Source organism: Podarcis bocagei, assembly GCF_964188305.1.
Source record: "Podarcis bocagei genome assembly, chromosome: 5".
NCBI classification, from domain to species: domain Eukaryota; kingdom Metazoa; phylum Chordata; class Lepidosauria; order Squamata; family Lacertidae; genus Podarcis; species Podarcis bocagei.
The window spans coordinates 3,485,855-3,501,624 of record NC_138129.1 but is presented as its reverse complement, the minus strand read 5'-3'; the positions used below and the strand labels follow the sequence as shown (position 1 = coordinate 3,501,624).

The 15,770-nt window shown below is 46.6% G+C and overlaps 1 protein-coding gene across 6 annotated transcripts in view; it reads right to left on the bottom strand.

Moving 5' to 3' along the window:
• Positions 1 to 15,770, bottom strand: part of NOL4L (nucleolar protein 4 like) — a gene marked incomplete at its 5' end in the record, with an annotated part of 135,521 nt that overhangs the window by 36,188 nt on the left and 83,563 nt on the right. For all 6 annotated transcript variants that reach the window (XM_081196172.1, XM_081196173.1, XM_081196174.1 and 3 more), the window contains one exon: positions 406 to 547. In XM_081196172.1, coding sequence (XP_081052298.1) covers positions 406 to 547 — 142 coding nt within the window. The remainder of the gene's footprint in view (positions 1 to 405; positions 548 to 15,770) is intronic.

The following is a 15,770-nucleotide window of genomic DNA, read 5'->3' as shown; positions in this document are numbered from 1 at the left end:
GTAAACACACCCACCCCATATTTGAATCCTGAGCTCGCACAGTCCACTCTCATCACCACCTTATTCTATTGCACATGTGGACCAAGTTTTAATTCAGAAAGAAAGAGTGGGGAGGGCACATATCACTGGCATGCCTGCCTCTCTCTCAAGGCACCGCAAGACAAGAGTTGCTGAGCTGCCACCAGAGAGAGACTGCAAGCATGGCCTCCATCACTGGCCTGGAGTTCTTTACAACTTGCACATGGCAAAGAGCACTAATTACATCAAGAGATGCATAATTAGAACTTTTGACAGAAGGATCCAAAGGGCCAAAAAGCATAATAATTATGCACTGTGTGGGGGGTACATTATAAAAAAAGTTTTGAAAAATACCCCTCACCCCAGATGGCATTAATGGGCACTCACCATCTTCCTGGCTGTGGATGTTCTGCGGGCTGCGCATCCCTTCCTCCTGGCTAGGACTCAGACTGGAGTTAAGATGCTGGTCAGCTGACATCCATGTGGAGTCACTCATATCAAAGTCCTCACTGCTCACCGATGTCTCATCCTAGAGAGGAGCAAGAAAGGGTTAAAAGATAAACCAAAGGGAGGGTGATTCCGCCTTTCTACCAGCCCTCACCCACCCACCCTTCTCTCCCCACCCCTAAATCCTGGCCCCCGACTTCTCCAGCACAGCCCATTTCCCACTGAGGCTTCCTGTTTGAAGATGTGAAGATGAGGAATGACAGAGAGCTGAATTAAGGGCAATTAGGCAAGGCCTGCTTCCAGGGACAGATTGCTTTTGCCCTGCCTGACATCCACCCTCCCCATGGCAGAGAGCTGCCTGCACCAGCCTGGCTATACGAGTCATGCAGACGGGGCAAAGCTTGCGCATACTGGCAGGTTAGCTGCTAGAAGCAGGTAGCAGACAATGGAACGCTTGTAGGAACTTGGCATGGAAAAAACAAGCTGCTGTGGTTGGAGCCTATTATACATACCAGAACCAGGAGATCCTGTATCCTGGATATTATTCATAGTCCCCTCGCCAGCATCTCCCTGCCATCGCCCCCGTCAGGGGACACAACATTCATGTCTAAGTCTTATCTTGTTTATCCTTCCAACAATCCCAGGAGGTAGATTAAGAAAGTGTGACCCACACAAGGTCATCTGGGGAGCTTCTTGGCTATGTGAGGATTTGACCCTGGGATCTCCCACATCTGAATGCAACTACGCGACCAATACGATGCTGCTCTTTTACATTTTTCTAGTGCCATCCAGGTGCCAGGTGTTGCACAGACTATGGATGTGATGCGGTCTCTGCCTAGATGTTTTTGAAAATATACAATATATGGACGTGGCTGTTTGGGGCAGAACAGCAGCAAAAACAAAGAAACTGAAGAATAAAATAGAATAAATGAAGCAAGGATGGGCAAGATGATCAAGGACTGATAGGTGAAGGAGATGCATTTTAAGGGGAAAATTCAAGAAGGTCATAGCCAAAGAATCAGCAGTAGTGCCATTTCATATTTGTGCCATGGGGAGGGGGCTTAAGGAAGACTCTTAGCAAGCAAGAAAAAACTACTTGAGGATATATGACTCACAAAATCCAGTACATATTAAGAGCTTTTGCAGTATTTTTTTGGTAAAACACACCTCAGTAATCGTAGCAAAAGCTATCAAAAGAATCATGTGACACTTTAAAGGTGGACAAATTTATTTTGGCAAAAGCTTTCACAGGCACAAGCCCACTTAGTCAGACACAAGGCTGTGAATCCACAAAAGCTTATGTCATAATATATTTACTAGTCCTTAAGCGCCCACAAAAATCTGAATGCTTGCTACAAGAGACTAACATGGATTGCCCTCTGGAACTAACTATACCAGTGCTTAAAAACACAATACAGATACCTGATCCACCATAGCCAAATTCTAGAAAAACTTTAAATTTTCTATTTTGGATTACTGGTAGCGAAGGGTTTGGGGAGTGCCTTTATTTTAAAACCTCACCTGCAAAAGGAGAATACATAAGCAGCTCAAGAAAGTGAGATCCATTTGTGGGATAAAGTACTCCTTTACTGAATATGTAAATGCATAAGGTGGCAATAGCTTGGTTCTAATCCAATACAAATCTGTTTGGCTCTTTTAGGCCTGATACGTGTTTGCACTGACTCCCTCTCTCCCTTTCCTATCTCTGATCCTGCTGTAAGCAAGTGCTATGAATATGCTTTGGTTGTGCTGAGGACATTAAGCTCTCTGGGGAAGGGAGGGTCAGTGGATGCTAGCAAGGGGAAACTGAAATTTTTTAGTTCTGAATACGGTATGGGTTTATTCTGCATGTTTTTTGTGTTCAAGTTTTTTGTATCAAAATATAAAAGCAATACAACCTACCTGGCTTCTCCCACTCCCCACTCCTGGTCCACTTTTCTTAATTAGCAAAGAGATGTGTGCCTTTGGCATGCCTGCCTGATAGGGTTGCCATATTTCGAAGAGCAAAAAAGAGGACGCGCTTGCCAACTTCTGCTTTTAACTACGGATCACTATGACAGCTCTACCCATGAAAAAGAGGGCATGTCCTGGAAAAAGAGGACATATGGCAACCCCTGTTTTTATTGTTTGTGACAATAGTTACTCAAGAGTGTAGAGCCCACAAGTTGGCTGGCAATGAAGATCTTCCCCTGGGGAGAAAATCACATATGGCCTGAAACCGGGTGGAGAGTAACCTCCACCTGCTCACCTGAAACAGTGGTCTAGAGAAGTGAGGCTCTCAGGCAAACGACCACAGAGAGAAAAGAAGCCTGACCACAGGCACAGAGACAGGTGTGGTAGAAGATGGGACCCATAAAACAAAATAGGTAATTGTGCCACATGCCCCACCTGAAAGCTGCATGCTCACATAGCCAATTATTGTGGAAGTTGAAGCCCGATAACATTTAGAGGGCCAGAGGTTCGCCAGCCTTGGCCAAGAGGAACCCAACACAGAAATGATATTAACAGGAAATGTGGAGAGAAGAGCAGCAAAGTAAAATTAGAAAATGCATATAAAATGCCCCCATTAAAATGCTATTAAAGTCCTATTTAACAAATTATTTTTACTGATGGTTATACTAATATTTAATGCTATTTCCAACTGCTCCAAGCACTTCACATACATTATCACAATGATCTTACAACTCCAGAAGACAGGCTGGCATTATTACCCCAAAGCTGGTGGGAAGGGGGGGGGGGCGGAGAGAGAAGACACTTCACCTAAGGAGCCTCCCTAATTCATTCTCCCACTCCAGGCACTTGATCATGTGGGCTCTAGTCCATGAGAATTTCTGCTGCAATAAATAAATATTTATATTCATTTGTTATATTTATCAGTTTGTCGTGCAATGAGCTTCTAGGCAAGTGCCATACTAAGGCGCCACAGGAACTTGCTATTTGCACAAACACAGTTTATTTCTATTCAGAAGCAGCAAACTTCCAAGAATCAGATGTTGGTGCTGAATAACGGAAAGTGATCCTCACCGTAACGGCCCAGTAGTAAAAGTGGTCCACACTTTGCATAGTTAAGTTGGTTGCCACAGCATGAAAAGCACCAAATAAACTTAACAAAAATGCACCTCTCTCTATCCATAATGGTGAGCATCTGTGAGGCTCCCAGGTGCCTTTACATGAGTATTTAAGGATACACACTCGTAATTCATACTGCACTGCTCCCACAAATCCAGAGAGTTGTTCATCTCTGAAGCTGAACAAAAACAAAGGGAGCAGTTCATCCCACCAAAGAGTTGAGGGATGGTTTGTCTTGCCAAGTACAAACTGATATGGTGGGGAATCCCACTGCAGAGACTCCGCTGAAGTGAACAGGAGGTACATCCTTTCTTGCCTCCTTCATGGGCCAACGGACTTTGTGCAGGGGATGTTTCTGGCAAATCGTGCCTTTTATCCTCTTATCTCCTGGTGCCACAGGTGGCAGGTGCCCGTTTGAGGGTGCTCCCGCTGGTCTGCCAGCTGAATAATAATACTCTGTCTAAGGGTTCTTATTTGCTGGAAGGGGAACAAACACACCCTCTCAAAGGTCGCAGAAAACTTTGCCTGGCATCTCCACGGCACTTCCTATGGAATTGATTGCATTCCTGTCTCCCACTCCCGCGGTCAAGAGGACATTCTCATGTGTGCACCCTCTTTCTCTCCTCTCCTCTCCCTCCCTCCTTCCTAACCTTCACTCTGCTTTAAGGCACAGGCCTTGGATGGCTTCCAGAGCCGGAAAGGTCAGCCACAAGATTTCAAAATCATCAGCGTCACCATAAAGGCAGTTAAGAGCCTGCATGAACGGAAAAGCGGAGGGACCCCTCCCTAAAAGACCCCTGCGGCAAGGGCTGACAGAGCAGGACTCGATGCGAGCCCCTGTTCCAAGGCATTTGCTTTAATGGGTTTTCTGTCTGCCTTTTTCCTCCTGAAATGATAGGCAGACCACATCCCTAGTAATGGGCTAGAGCCACTGGGCATATGAACACAGAGTTGCTGTTTTTTGCTCTCTTTAGCCTTGTTCTTTGAACAGCTTTTCAAAGGCAGCTCAGACCATCGCTGGCCCGCCCACCTCTGCAAATGAGCCTCAGACCAGATAATCCAGTGAGGATTTTGGGGAGGGCGTGGGAGCGGAACCCCCTTATCTCTTTTCAGCTTTTAGCATCTGGCAGCCAGGGGTATACAGCCTCTGCAGAGAAAGGCTGCGCTTCTGACAAACAAATCTATACTCATATATCTAACCTGTTTTTAAAAGCAGTTACTGGCTCTCTCAACATCCTGTGGCAATGAGTTCTATAGGCAAGGCAGAAAAAGATGTTGCTTGGACACCTTTTTTTAAAAAAAGGGTTGGTCTTAGAACTTCTCAAACATTTTTTTTTTCAGACTCCTGGAAAGCTAATGCCTAAGTATCTGCTGCTGCCTCCCTTAGGAAGCTGACTCCTCTCTTGTTGACATAAGTCATTCATTTACGGGGAAAAGAGATGCTCTCTCCTGCTTGGCGTCACCTGCTGCTTATCCATTTCTGAAGAGAACCCAAAGGAACTGCAACTCGCAGGGAAGCACTTTCTCCCTACTCATGACTTTATAAACGTGGGTAACATAACATAACACATTCATTGTTTCATTCATCTTTTATCCTGCAAAGACTGAATGGTGTCAAGCTGTTCTTCATAAGGAAAAGTGCAACCCACCCATTCCGACCTGGACATTTTAGTTGCCCTTTTATGAGTCTTCTTGTCTGCTTGGGAGCAACAACAAAACTGCACATACCATTTTAAAATGGAGATGCACCCTAGCAGGCTTATTCATCCTTTCCATCCATTCCCCAGCAATCCCTTCATTTTCAGTGTACCAGCCTGAAGCCAAAAAGTTATGAGGGTCTCCCTTCCCCAAACAGGCCCCTGGAAAGCTGCTCTACCCCCTCCCTCCCTTCTCTCCCTCCTTATTTTTCTGGAGGACAAACATCTTCAGAACAGGCCTGAGCGCTCCCTCTTCCTCTTCCTGTCCTGCTGGCTGCAGACAGATCTGCTCACACAAGGCAGGAAGTGTGGCTTCATCCTGCCTCCTCCCCCAACCCCAAATCCCCACTGAGATGCGCCTTGCAGGGAGTTTCCTGGAATTTATGGCTTCTGCACGGCCTCAAGCCTGCCTGGCTTATAAAACGGGTTGCAGGACAAAACGGCCTAGAGAACCCCCTGGAAATTCAGATTTGCACAAGCCACAGGATGATCCACACGCTGAGATGTACCACAAGGGGCCTGTCACAAAGAACAGGAAGCACCCAGCAGACCCTGCTCGTCTCAAGTGTGCACCCCATTCTCCTTTGGCAAATGTACCAAGGGGACGTACAACAATATGGAGACATGCAAGGGGAGATGTCAGCGGCCTGCCTTAGTACGGTGTGGCCAGGAGGTCCCGGTTCAAATCCCTGCTCAGCCATGCGCAAAAGAAAAAGTGTCACAGCCCCAGCTGCTTGCCTGTAAAAAACTGGGGAAGGTAAGGGCTATGTGTACGCAGCAGTTCAGTGCGAGCACAAAATTCAGCTTCCAGAGAATCTCAGTTTAAAATTCAAGTTTCTAGCCCTTATGGATGTGAAAATAGGTTTGGAACTGTGTGGCTAGTGCATGATGGAAGCTCAAGGGGTCAGGTTTGGGAGCTGGACAAGATTGCCTGTGGTCAGGGATGGAGTTTCCATGCCTTGCAGGGCCCCTTCCCCCATGAGTTGCAGAAGCAGAATAAATTAGGCAGAACAGGAGAATTTATACCAACAGGTCCAATTTACTTAAGTTTATACAGGCTGCGGAATTCCACCTTTTTTAAGTGGAATGAACACCGTTCTGATAATAGTGATGAGTGTATTGCGGGCATGAAAAGATTTAAGAATGGCAGAGGATTCTCCATGTTGAACATGCAGCAGAAATCCAAAATAAGGAAGAAAACAAGGCTTCTGCACCCTACTTGCTACCTATTCTAGTCTCTATAAAATAATCACATTTAAAATGCACACAGGGGGCAGACCAGCATATTTTCTCCACCTCTTTCACTACCAACACCACAAACCTCAGCAGCTGGAATTACTGTAGCCATTTACACTGTGCCCATCACTGCAGTATCTGGGACTTGCCCAGGTAGCTCTATTTACAGAACTGCCAAACTAGACGCGAGGGTGGCAGGCCCATGTGTCAGAAACCAGTTACCACTGAATTCCTAGCGGGAAACGAGTCAGCTCGTAAAGCAAGAGGGTGGGAGAGATGTGCAGAATAGTTCTCCCACATCTCTCACTCCACACCCACCATGTTTCTCCTGGTAGGTCTCTGAGGCATCAGGCAATTCTCACCAAGGCAAAAATATCAGGGGGAATGTGACTTTGGTAGTTAAGTGTGGGGGGTGGGGAGGCATTCGACACACACAGCCTCCCCACCTGTGCCACACTTCAGAGTGCCTCACTGATTCACTACATTTTCTAAGAATTCAGCACAATCCGCATTCTGACATATAGTACATGCAGCTGTTAAATTGTAGTGTGGTCCTAAGGGAGCAGCCCTTACAGCAATCCCAAAATCAACACTCTCGAAATCCTCAGAGTGACATCCTGGGCCAATGGTAATCTTTCTGCCTAACCTACCTCACAGGATTGTCACAAGCACAACAATTTTAATTTTGGATTGCCTTGGCAGAATCCGAGACCAGGGAGAAGAATCAGTGGAAGAAGATTGGAAAAAGTTTAAAGACTACTTACAGAAATACTGTAAAATTAATGAATGTTAGAAAAATGTTGGAATGAAGTTATATGGCTTTAGTAGAAATGTTATAAGGAATTAGGTATAGATAGATTAATGGGGTATTAAAGGGAAAAATAAGGTTAGAATGTGTTAAGATAATTATAGGATAGAAAACAGAGGAAGATGGAGAGGAATTGCTGAAACAATTAATAGAAGTGGAAGACAAAAAGGGAGGTGTGAGGAGGTCGTGGAAACAAGTGAATGAAAGATATTGAAATTGGATTGTGTTTTGAATGGTTTTTGTTTTGTTTTGCTAATTGCTTGTGTTAGTGTTGTGTAGTGTTTTTTGTATGGTATTGTATTGTTGTATTGTGTTTTTTTTGTAGTGTTGTGTTTAAATTGTTGAAAATTAATAAATATTATTTAAAAAATAATAATAATTTTGGATTGCCTTTTGGCCAAAGATGGCCCCCCAAAGCAGCTCACAATAGGTCAATTCATGGACGCAAGTGGGAAGCATATAAGCTACCCATAGCTCCCAAGAGGAAGGTTGGAATAAACATGCAGCACACAGCCACAAATAAAAGGAATGTCCGTCAGCATAGATCCCTACAGCACCTTCCACCATGGGGCACAAACAGTTGACTTTCCGCACTCACTCTTATGTGTCCAGGTCGGGAGAGAAGAGGGAACTCATTTTCCATGGGATTCTTCTTACACGTAGATTAGAAATGTCTAAAGTAACACAGAGCTCTCACTTCTAGTTCCCTTTTCAAAGCTGAATTTGTGTGGTGTGGGCAGAACCATGAGACAGATGGATCTATATCCTTGGAACGAGGAACCTGTGGCCCTCCAGGAGTTGTTGGACAACATCACCAGCATGCCACACATCAGCATTGGGGACCACACACTTGAGGTGGGAGAGTTTTGACCATCTGGGTCCCACCATGACCAGCAACCTCTCCTTCAATGCTGAGCTGCACAAGTGTATTGGCAAGGCAGCAATGGCTCACCTCTCCAAAAGGGTATTGGAGAATGGGATGCTAATGACCAATACAAAGATTAAGGTCTACCAAGTATGCGTGTTAAGTGTACTGCTTTATGGAAGTGAGTCGTGGGCAACCTACAGCCACAAGGAGCAATGCCTCAATGCCTTCCACTTGTGCTGCCTCAGGAAGATTTTGGGCACTGCATGGCAGGACAGAGTCTCAAACAAAGACATGCTCTCCCATGACCACAATCCAAGTATGTTCGCACTCCTGTCTACACTGGCTTGATCACGGCCACAGAACGGAAGATTGCAGGATACCCAAGGACGTGCTTTGTGGGGAACTGGCTTCAGGCACCAGGCCTGTTGGCAGACAAACTCTGTGTTACAAAGATGTCTGCAAATGAGATGTGGAGGCTGGCAACACCACCCTCGCTGTGTGAGAATTCCTTGCAGACAACTGCAGTGCCTGGAGACAGATGCTCAGGTCATGTATCCACAGCAGTGACCAGAGAAGGAATGACCGTTGGGAGGGACGCAGAGAGAAGCAGCACCATGGTGCATCTGCAGCAGCACAACCAGACTCCTTCATCTACCCCAGCTGCAACCAAACATGTCTCTCTCTTATTGGTCTCTACCACAGAAGGCCCTGCAACCTTCCAACAGTTTGACTTCATCCCCAAAGGTGCACTTCTCCATTGTCTCCTGAGACAGACGGATGCCAGCCAGAATAATCATTCTCTGGCTACAGTGGCTGTGGGAGGCCACAGGTTCCCCACTGCTGATGTACGTCAGGTGGGAAGCTAAAGGCCATTAGCAAAAGGCCATGCACCCCTAGGTCATGGGGTGCCCTTAGCTGTTCTTATCTACCAAGTCACTCCAGATTGTCCAAGTTAGGGAGTGTGTGGAGAGCAGAATCGTCCAAAAATTTCTCCTATGGCTCTGACTGCACAGGAGTTCCTACTGATCACAGTCAATTGTAAACCATTTGGATAGTACTTCTGTGTTTCAAGCAATTTTCACACACACACACACACACACACACACACACACACACACACACTTACATTTTCCTGCAGGAAAATGTTACAGTGTATCTTGGGGGGGGGAGTGTTACCTAGGCCTTAGCATCAAAGAAAGGCATCTCTACTCTGACAGATCTAGCTTCACAAACTACTTTTAGGCATTTACTTTTTCAAATTTTAACATTTAAGAAGTGCAGACTGCATGCAAGTAAATGGCTTCTCCAAGCAATTAAGTGTTTGCTCTGGCCTGGGAGGAAGCAGTTCATAGTAGTCCTCCTTTACCCTGCAATATTAACAGTAGTCTACATTGCTCCTGTAAGCTACTCTCCCTCCCTGCCTCTCTGCACAGCCTTCCAAGCTGCAATAGGGGTATAACAGTGAACTTTACGGCACTAATTGCTCTTCCATTCAAGGTGTTTTGTCTGGGTTTCTTTCCTTTCACATTTTTAAGAACTCTTCCTACCTCCCTGGAAAGTATATATATTAGGGTTGTTATACATGACTCTCTCTCAGCCCATAATACGAGGATAAAAACAACAAACTGCACAGCAGGTTTTTTGTATGCTACTCTCTGCTTCAGTCCAACCTCAACCTGCAACAGGGGTGAAATACCTCTAGACAACACTGCAGCCTTGCCTGTTTTGAGGGAGGTTCAGAAGGTAGTGATGAGGGAAGGGGCCTTTTCAGTTGTGGCTCTCCGCTTGTGGAATGCTCCCCCAGCAAGGTCCACCTTGCTGGAGCAGTCATTATTAACAACTTTTCAACACCAAGTAAAAATCTCTCTTCCCCAGGCATTTGTCAGATTATGACAAATGTTCTCTGCTAACTGTTTTCTATAATTCATTCTTGTTGTTTTGACACAACGTCTGCTGATACCTCTCTCTCTTGTGCATGGGGCTGCAGCTCCACAAGCACGGGAACGCTCAAATCACTACATGACATTTATATAGCACTTTTGAGTGCTCTGCACACTTCACATATACTGTCTGGTTTTAATCCTTATAGTGATTCTAAATGGGACGTCAGTTCTTATCCCCATACTGAATATGCAGAGGGCTCAGGCTGAGAAAAAGCATCTTCCAACAGGAGACTTCGCAATTCCCCAACTTGGTCCCTGTATCAGTCTCCCCAAAAAGGAAGAACAGTATCTTTCAAGACACAATTACTCCACCAGGAAGAGTGTACAGTCCGCACTTATGGTCAAGCAGATGGGCAGAGACTAGCCTGGGCTCAAGCTGTGTAGTTTGTCCAGAGCGTGGACCACAGGCTCATAAGATGTGCCTCATAAGCGCAAATAAAGATTGGGTGCAGGTGTGTCCTGGGAATTCCAGGTCTTCACAACTATGCAAAGACATGCTAAAATTCCAGGTGGAGGGTTAAACTTCACCAACTGGAAGAATCCCAGGGGCCTGTGCAGTGCCTCTCAGTCTGTCGAGGAACATATGTCACAGCTTGGTCACCCTGTCTCCTCAATAACATCACAGAAACAGAGCCCTGTCCCAGGGACTTGAACTTATGCAACCTGCTCTTAGAGGCCTCCAAGTGAGAGAGACACACCACTGTGCCTCAAGGCAACCACCAATCTGGCAGCTAGTGAGTTTTCCTAACATACAGATTGAATATTTTCCCTTGCAATTTATGCCAAAGAGTTCTCATCTTATCCACAGGAGAAAAGGAGAACAATCACATGTTTATCCTCAGTGACATCCCCTCCGCTCACTGGACCCTATTCTCACAACCCTTTCTGCACACGGCAACTGCATCCTTTGGCTACGTTGAGCCCCTTCAGCCTTGCTACTGCACACACAAATCATGTCATATAAAATTCTGAGGCCATGAACTTAACCCATGTGGCAATAGGATCCTAACCACTTTTGCCCACTTCAAGTTTTATTTTTGGCTTCCATAGGAAAAGCTCAGTATGTGGCGGCGCAGCTAAAGGCCTGCATAGCCCATGCAGAAAGTATTATGGGAACAGGCTGCAGTCATTTCCAAGCCAAGTGAACCCATTACCACCTGCTGCACGTGTGTTCGCCCCACCCCCAATCTATTCTCAAGGCTTCCAATGGCTTCTCTTGCTCTGCTTTGGATTATTGCCTGCCCCTCCCTTGCCTTTCTCGATAAGTGGAGTGATCCAGGTTCAACACAGTACGGCTGCACACATGCTGACTAGGCTAGAGAACACGCACTTCCTCCCATGCCTGCTTCCTTTCTTATTTCTTAAAGTAACTCAGTTCAGAAGTGGCTTCCTTGGCAGCAGCATCACTGTGCTGACTAACTTTTCATCAAGCGTTTCTGTGGCCCTTCCTGACATACAGACAACCTACCGTAGTTTGCACAAATCAGGTAGCCTAGTCTGCAGCCAAGTTTACTTTCCCTCTCGCTTAAGTTTATGAGACACCAGAGTTGTCCTCTGTTCCTTCCTCTGTTCAGCCCGCATTTGCAATTTGCTGAGACTTGCCTTCTCTCTAGATTTGGTGCCCTCTGTTGCAAATACTTAATACTGGAACCTGGGAGTCAAAACGTTTCAGAAGGGGCCATAGCTCAACGGCAGGGCTCACTTTACATGGAGGTCCAATCCCCGCACAACTCTAGCTAGAAGGCTCAGGTGGCAGGTGATGGGAGGGGGCCCTACTGGTGACTCTGGTGAGGAGCTACCAGTCAGAGTAAGCAGCACAGGGCTAGATGCAACAGTAGCCTGCTTCAATATAAGACATTTCAAATATTCATTTTCCCCCATTCAACTTTGGTATATGTGTAAACACTTATTCTTTATTCATTCATGCCACATTTTTAGTCTACCCAAACCGAGGGCTTGTAGTGGGTAAAGGCATAACTCAAGCGGGAAAAGTATAATGGAATACAAGTCTAATATGCATCGTTGGCTAGACCCACCCCACAATTCATTTTAGCCAAACTACTGACAGCCAGCCCAAGCAGTGAAGGCATCCAAAGCTCCCAGGAAATGTTGCACAGCTGAGAAACGAGCCACCAGAACCAACTCTATGTAAGCTTCTTCGTGGTTTTTGCAAGCAGCCTGTCATTACCAGCTAAGCTCTGCATTTGCCAAGAATCTCACCAGGGTGCCTTGTCATAACCAGTAAGAGCCCACACTGGGAGGATTCCTTGCGAAGCCCTTTCTGTGCCAGCCACAATTGCCATCTCTGTCCTCTTTATGCCACATGGATTCCTGTCACAAGAGGTCCTGCCAGACAGGTCCCAATGTCAGCAGCATCTCCTGGCAGCTTTTGTTAATGATGGCACAGCCAAACAGCAACTCCCTGCATTGCTGGCTTGCTACTAAACCAAGCGCAAGGTGAGCAATGCATGTCCCCGCTTTTCGAGGCTTGTAATTCTGCTCCCACCATGCATATAATGTGGCCTGCGCTGGACTCAAAATCACAGCAGCCTGTGTGGTATGAACAGGGAGACCCATGTGAGATAAAGCCAGGAGCGCATGCAGATTTCGGGGTTGAAAGAACATCAGCTGTATACATCCGCGGCCCTTTGAATCTCCCACATAGAGAAGTATAGCTTTACCTTGCCTGTACAGAGAAACATACAAACAGCATCCTCTGTACCGAAGCATTAAGCTGAAAAAATCAGAAAATATATAAGTATAGGAAGCAGTATACTTAGAAGGAACTCGGCAGATTATCCAGAACAGTCCTCTCATCCCCCAAATCCCAAGAAAGGACATCCTTCATTTAACCTTCCTTGGCAGATCCAGGGACCAACGTTCTCTTGATATTTCCCAGCCTCTCAGACGCACATTCCAATGGAATGGCTCTTGCAGTTTAGAAGGTACTTCCTAATAGGTTGCCAGATTCAACCTCCCTGCAGGTTTTTATTTAAAGACATGGAATTAAGCCCACAAAAGTTTCCAGCTCACATTATTTTTATTTACTAGCCACTTGCCCAAACATGCCTGCATTAGACATTTGTAGCATGTCATCGTCTTCAAATAAATAAAAAAGACCAGATCTCTTGCCACAAACAGAATTTCCCCTTCCTGATTGTCTAGAGCCACTCTTGCTCATCCCGGGTAGCCAGACATACGGCTTTTTTACTAACTTGCTTAAAACCTTTGCTCCTTCTCTCATCCTCAGCAGATAAGTGAACATGAGCCACATTCTCTTCCCCACCCCAGTCAGAAATTTTATAGCCTTCTGTATAACTGAAAATTGCCCACCACCCACCCCAAATACAAATGAGCTGCTGGATTTCCCTTTCGGTTCTGAGAATTCCACCTTCATCAGTTCACAAGACCAACCTTCCCAGTGCACCATGTTCCACTCTTTTGCGCACAGTCATTGTGGCCCTTGAAACTACGGGGTGACCCAAGTGCATCCAATGTTTTGGGCTCCTTCACAAGAACACATTCCATCTGGTTTTCCACAACATGAGACCAGGAGAGGCGTTTTGTGGGGGTTGCTTTCTGTCATGTGCACCAGTCCATTCTACCTAGCTGCCCCAGTCACAAATTCCACTCAATCCAACCAGCACCCCCTCCACTTCCTTTCAGCCTGGGAGCTCTTTTCCTTTCCTCCCTGAGTTCTGGGGAGTTTTCTCTCTGCTAATCTCTTCTTTCTTGTAAACAAACTACAAATGAAACTTTCATTACAAAAAAAAAGAGCACAAATCCATTACCACGGTCCCTCTCCGGGCTGGGCGCCTCAGCAACCATGCCATGCCAGGGGTGACACCGGTGAAAGCGACAGCAGCTGCCCTAATCAGCCAGCACAATCTCTTGCCTGGCCTCTCCTGGCCTAACCTTCCTCACCCTCCCCTCTCCTCTTGCTCCCTCCCCACCCCATTCCCCCGCCCAACACATCCAGCTCACAGGAGCGCCCTGCAGTAAAGTTCCACCGATTAGGGTCACGGAATATTGACTCAGCTCCTTTACCGAAAGAGCAACCAAACCCCTGCCAGGTACGTTCATGAGGCAACACCCAGAGAAAGGAGTGGAGTTCAAAGACAGGCGCATGCACACACCTTCCACCTGCTCCACTATTCACACTAGACTGATATCCCCATCATGTCCCACCTGGATAAAAGAAAAAAGGCACCAGTCTGCAACGCATTGCATTTCTGGGACACCCGGCCACCACCCCGGCCCCTCAGCATGGAAAAGAGCTTTGTAAACATCTGTTAAGTCTTCCAGCTTCCCTGATGACACAAAAAAAACGGAGAGGAGGGGATACTGGCAGTGAGAAGGACCACAGAGAAAGTCTTCCATTCTGCTTTTTCTTTCTTTCTAGCCTTCAACTGGAACCTCTTTCCATTTTTCTCTGGAATACAGACACCCCACAGAAACCACCTTCAGTGACACAATTTTGTTCCAGAGCTCACCATGTAACCCTGCCTGGTAAATGTAAGAAGCAAGTGCTATCAATAACCTGGTTCTTTTACAGCCAGGGTCAATTTCCCTGGGCTGGGCTTATGTTATGTGTGATCCCAAACTCAGGAACACCTCCTGCCCACCTCCTCCTTCACACCCCAATATTCCTCACAACACTCTACTCTCTTTCTGGATGCAAACAACCATTTATTGCCCATTTTGCCATCAACGCAATAGTCCTCCCAAACTATAAAGACTGCCAGGCGAAGGAGGCGTGCCACACTAAGAGCTTCCCATTTGTGGAGGCCTGCCAGAGTCCTCTACACCCACACAGGTCAGCAGGACTGGCGAGGGTGGCAGCACCAGTGAAGTTGGGCTCAGACTTTCTCCGCGCTGCTGCACCTCCACTCGAAAAGTATTCGCGCAAAGATCCAAAGAGCCGCTTTAGGTACAGCCAAGAGCTTTGACACGCTCTGTGGGATTTCGAGTTTTTTGCTCTGAACAAGATCAGAGATGCAAAATGCTTCCTTTGAGTGGGAGAGGTGGGAGGGGTCTGCGGGGAGAGATGCTTTTCAAGAGAAGCGTGGTTCTGTTTTTAAATACATATCCCTTTGCTTTGCAGGATATGTGTTGCCCTTTATGCACAAAGACTCTGAGTGTCATCCCCCCCCCCCACTGGAACAGTTTGCTGTGGTTGCAGCCAGCAAAAGGCCCACCAAGTGTGTCAGGCTGCGTCCATGCATTCGAGATGGAAAGGACACTGGCATGGGCCGAGGGAACTTGTTCTTCAAGACCTGCTCCTGCTGCCCCCACTCTCCTTCAAACATGGCCTCCGAGCCCAGAGGAGCAGGAGGGGAATTCTCACACCCCAGGGACGGTGCTCCTTCTCCCACTTCTTGCCTCTGACCCCTGGGGCTTGGTGGGTGAACCAAGCAGAAAACTTCCCCTTCCTCACAACATGCCTTCAGAAAAGAAAAAAAGGAGAGATGTCTGCTCCCTCTCCAAGGCTCCCTGTTGTCAAAAGCAGGTGTGGGGAGAATCTGGCCCCACTACAGCAGAGAGGCTGTGCTTTTATTTCCCCCCACAGGAATGAACAGCAGCCATTCCTCTATACAGAGTGTAACTAGCAAAACGAGTGCATCAGTGTTACCTGTGACCTATGTGGGGGTTTTTTGTTTTTTTAAAAAAAATGAATTTGCATA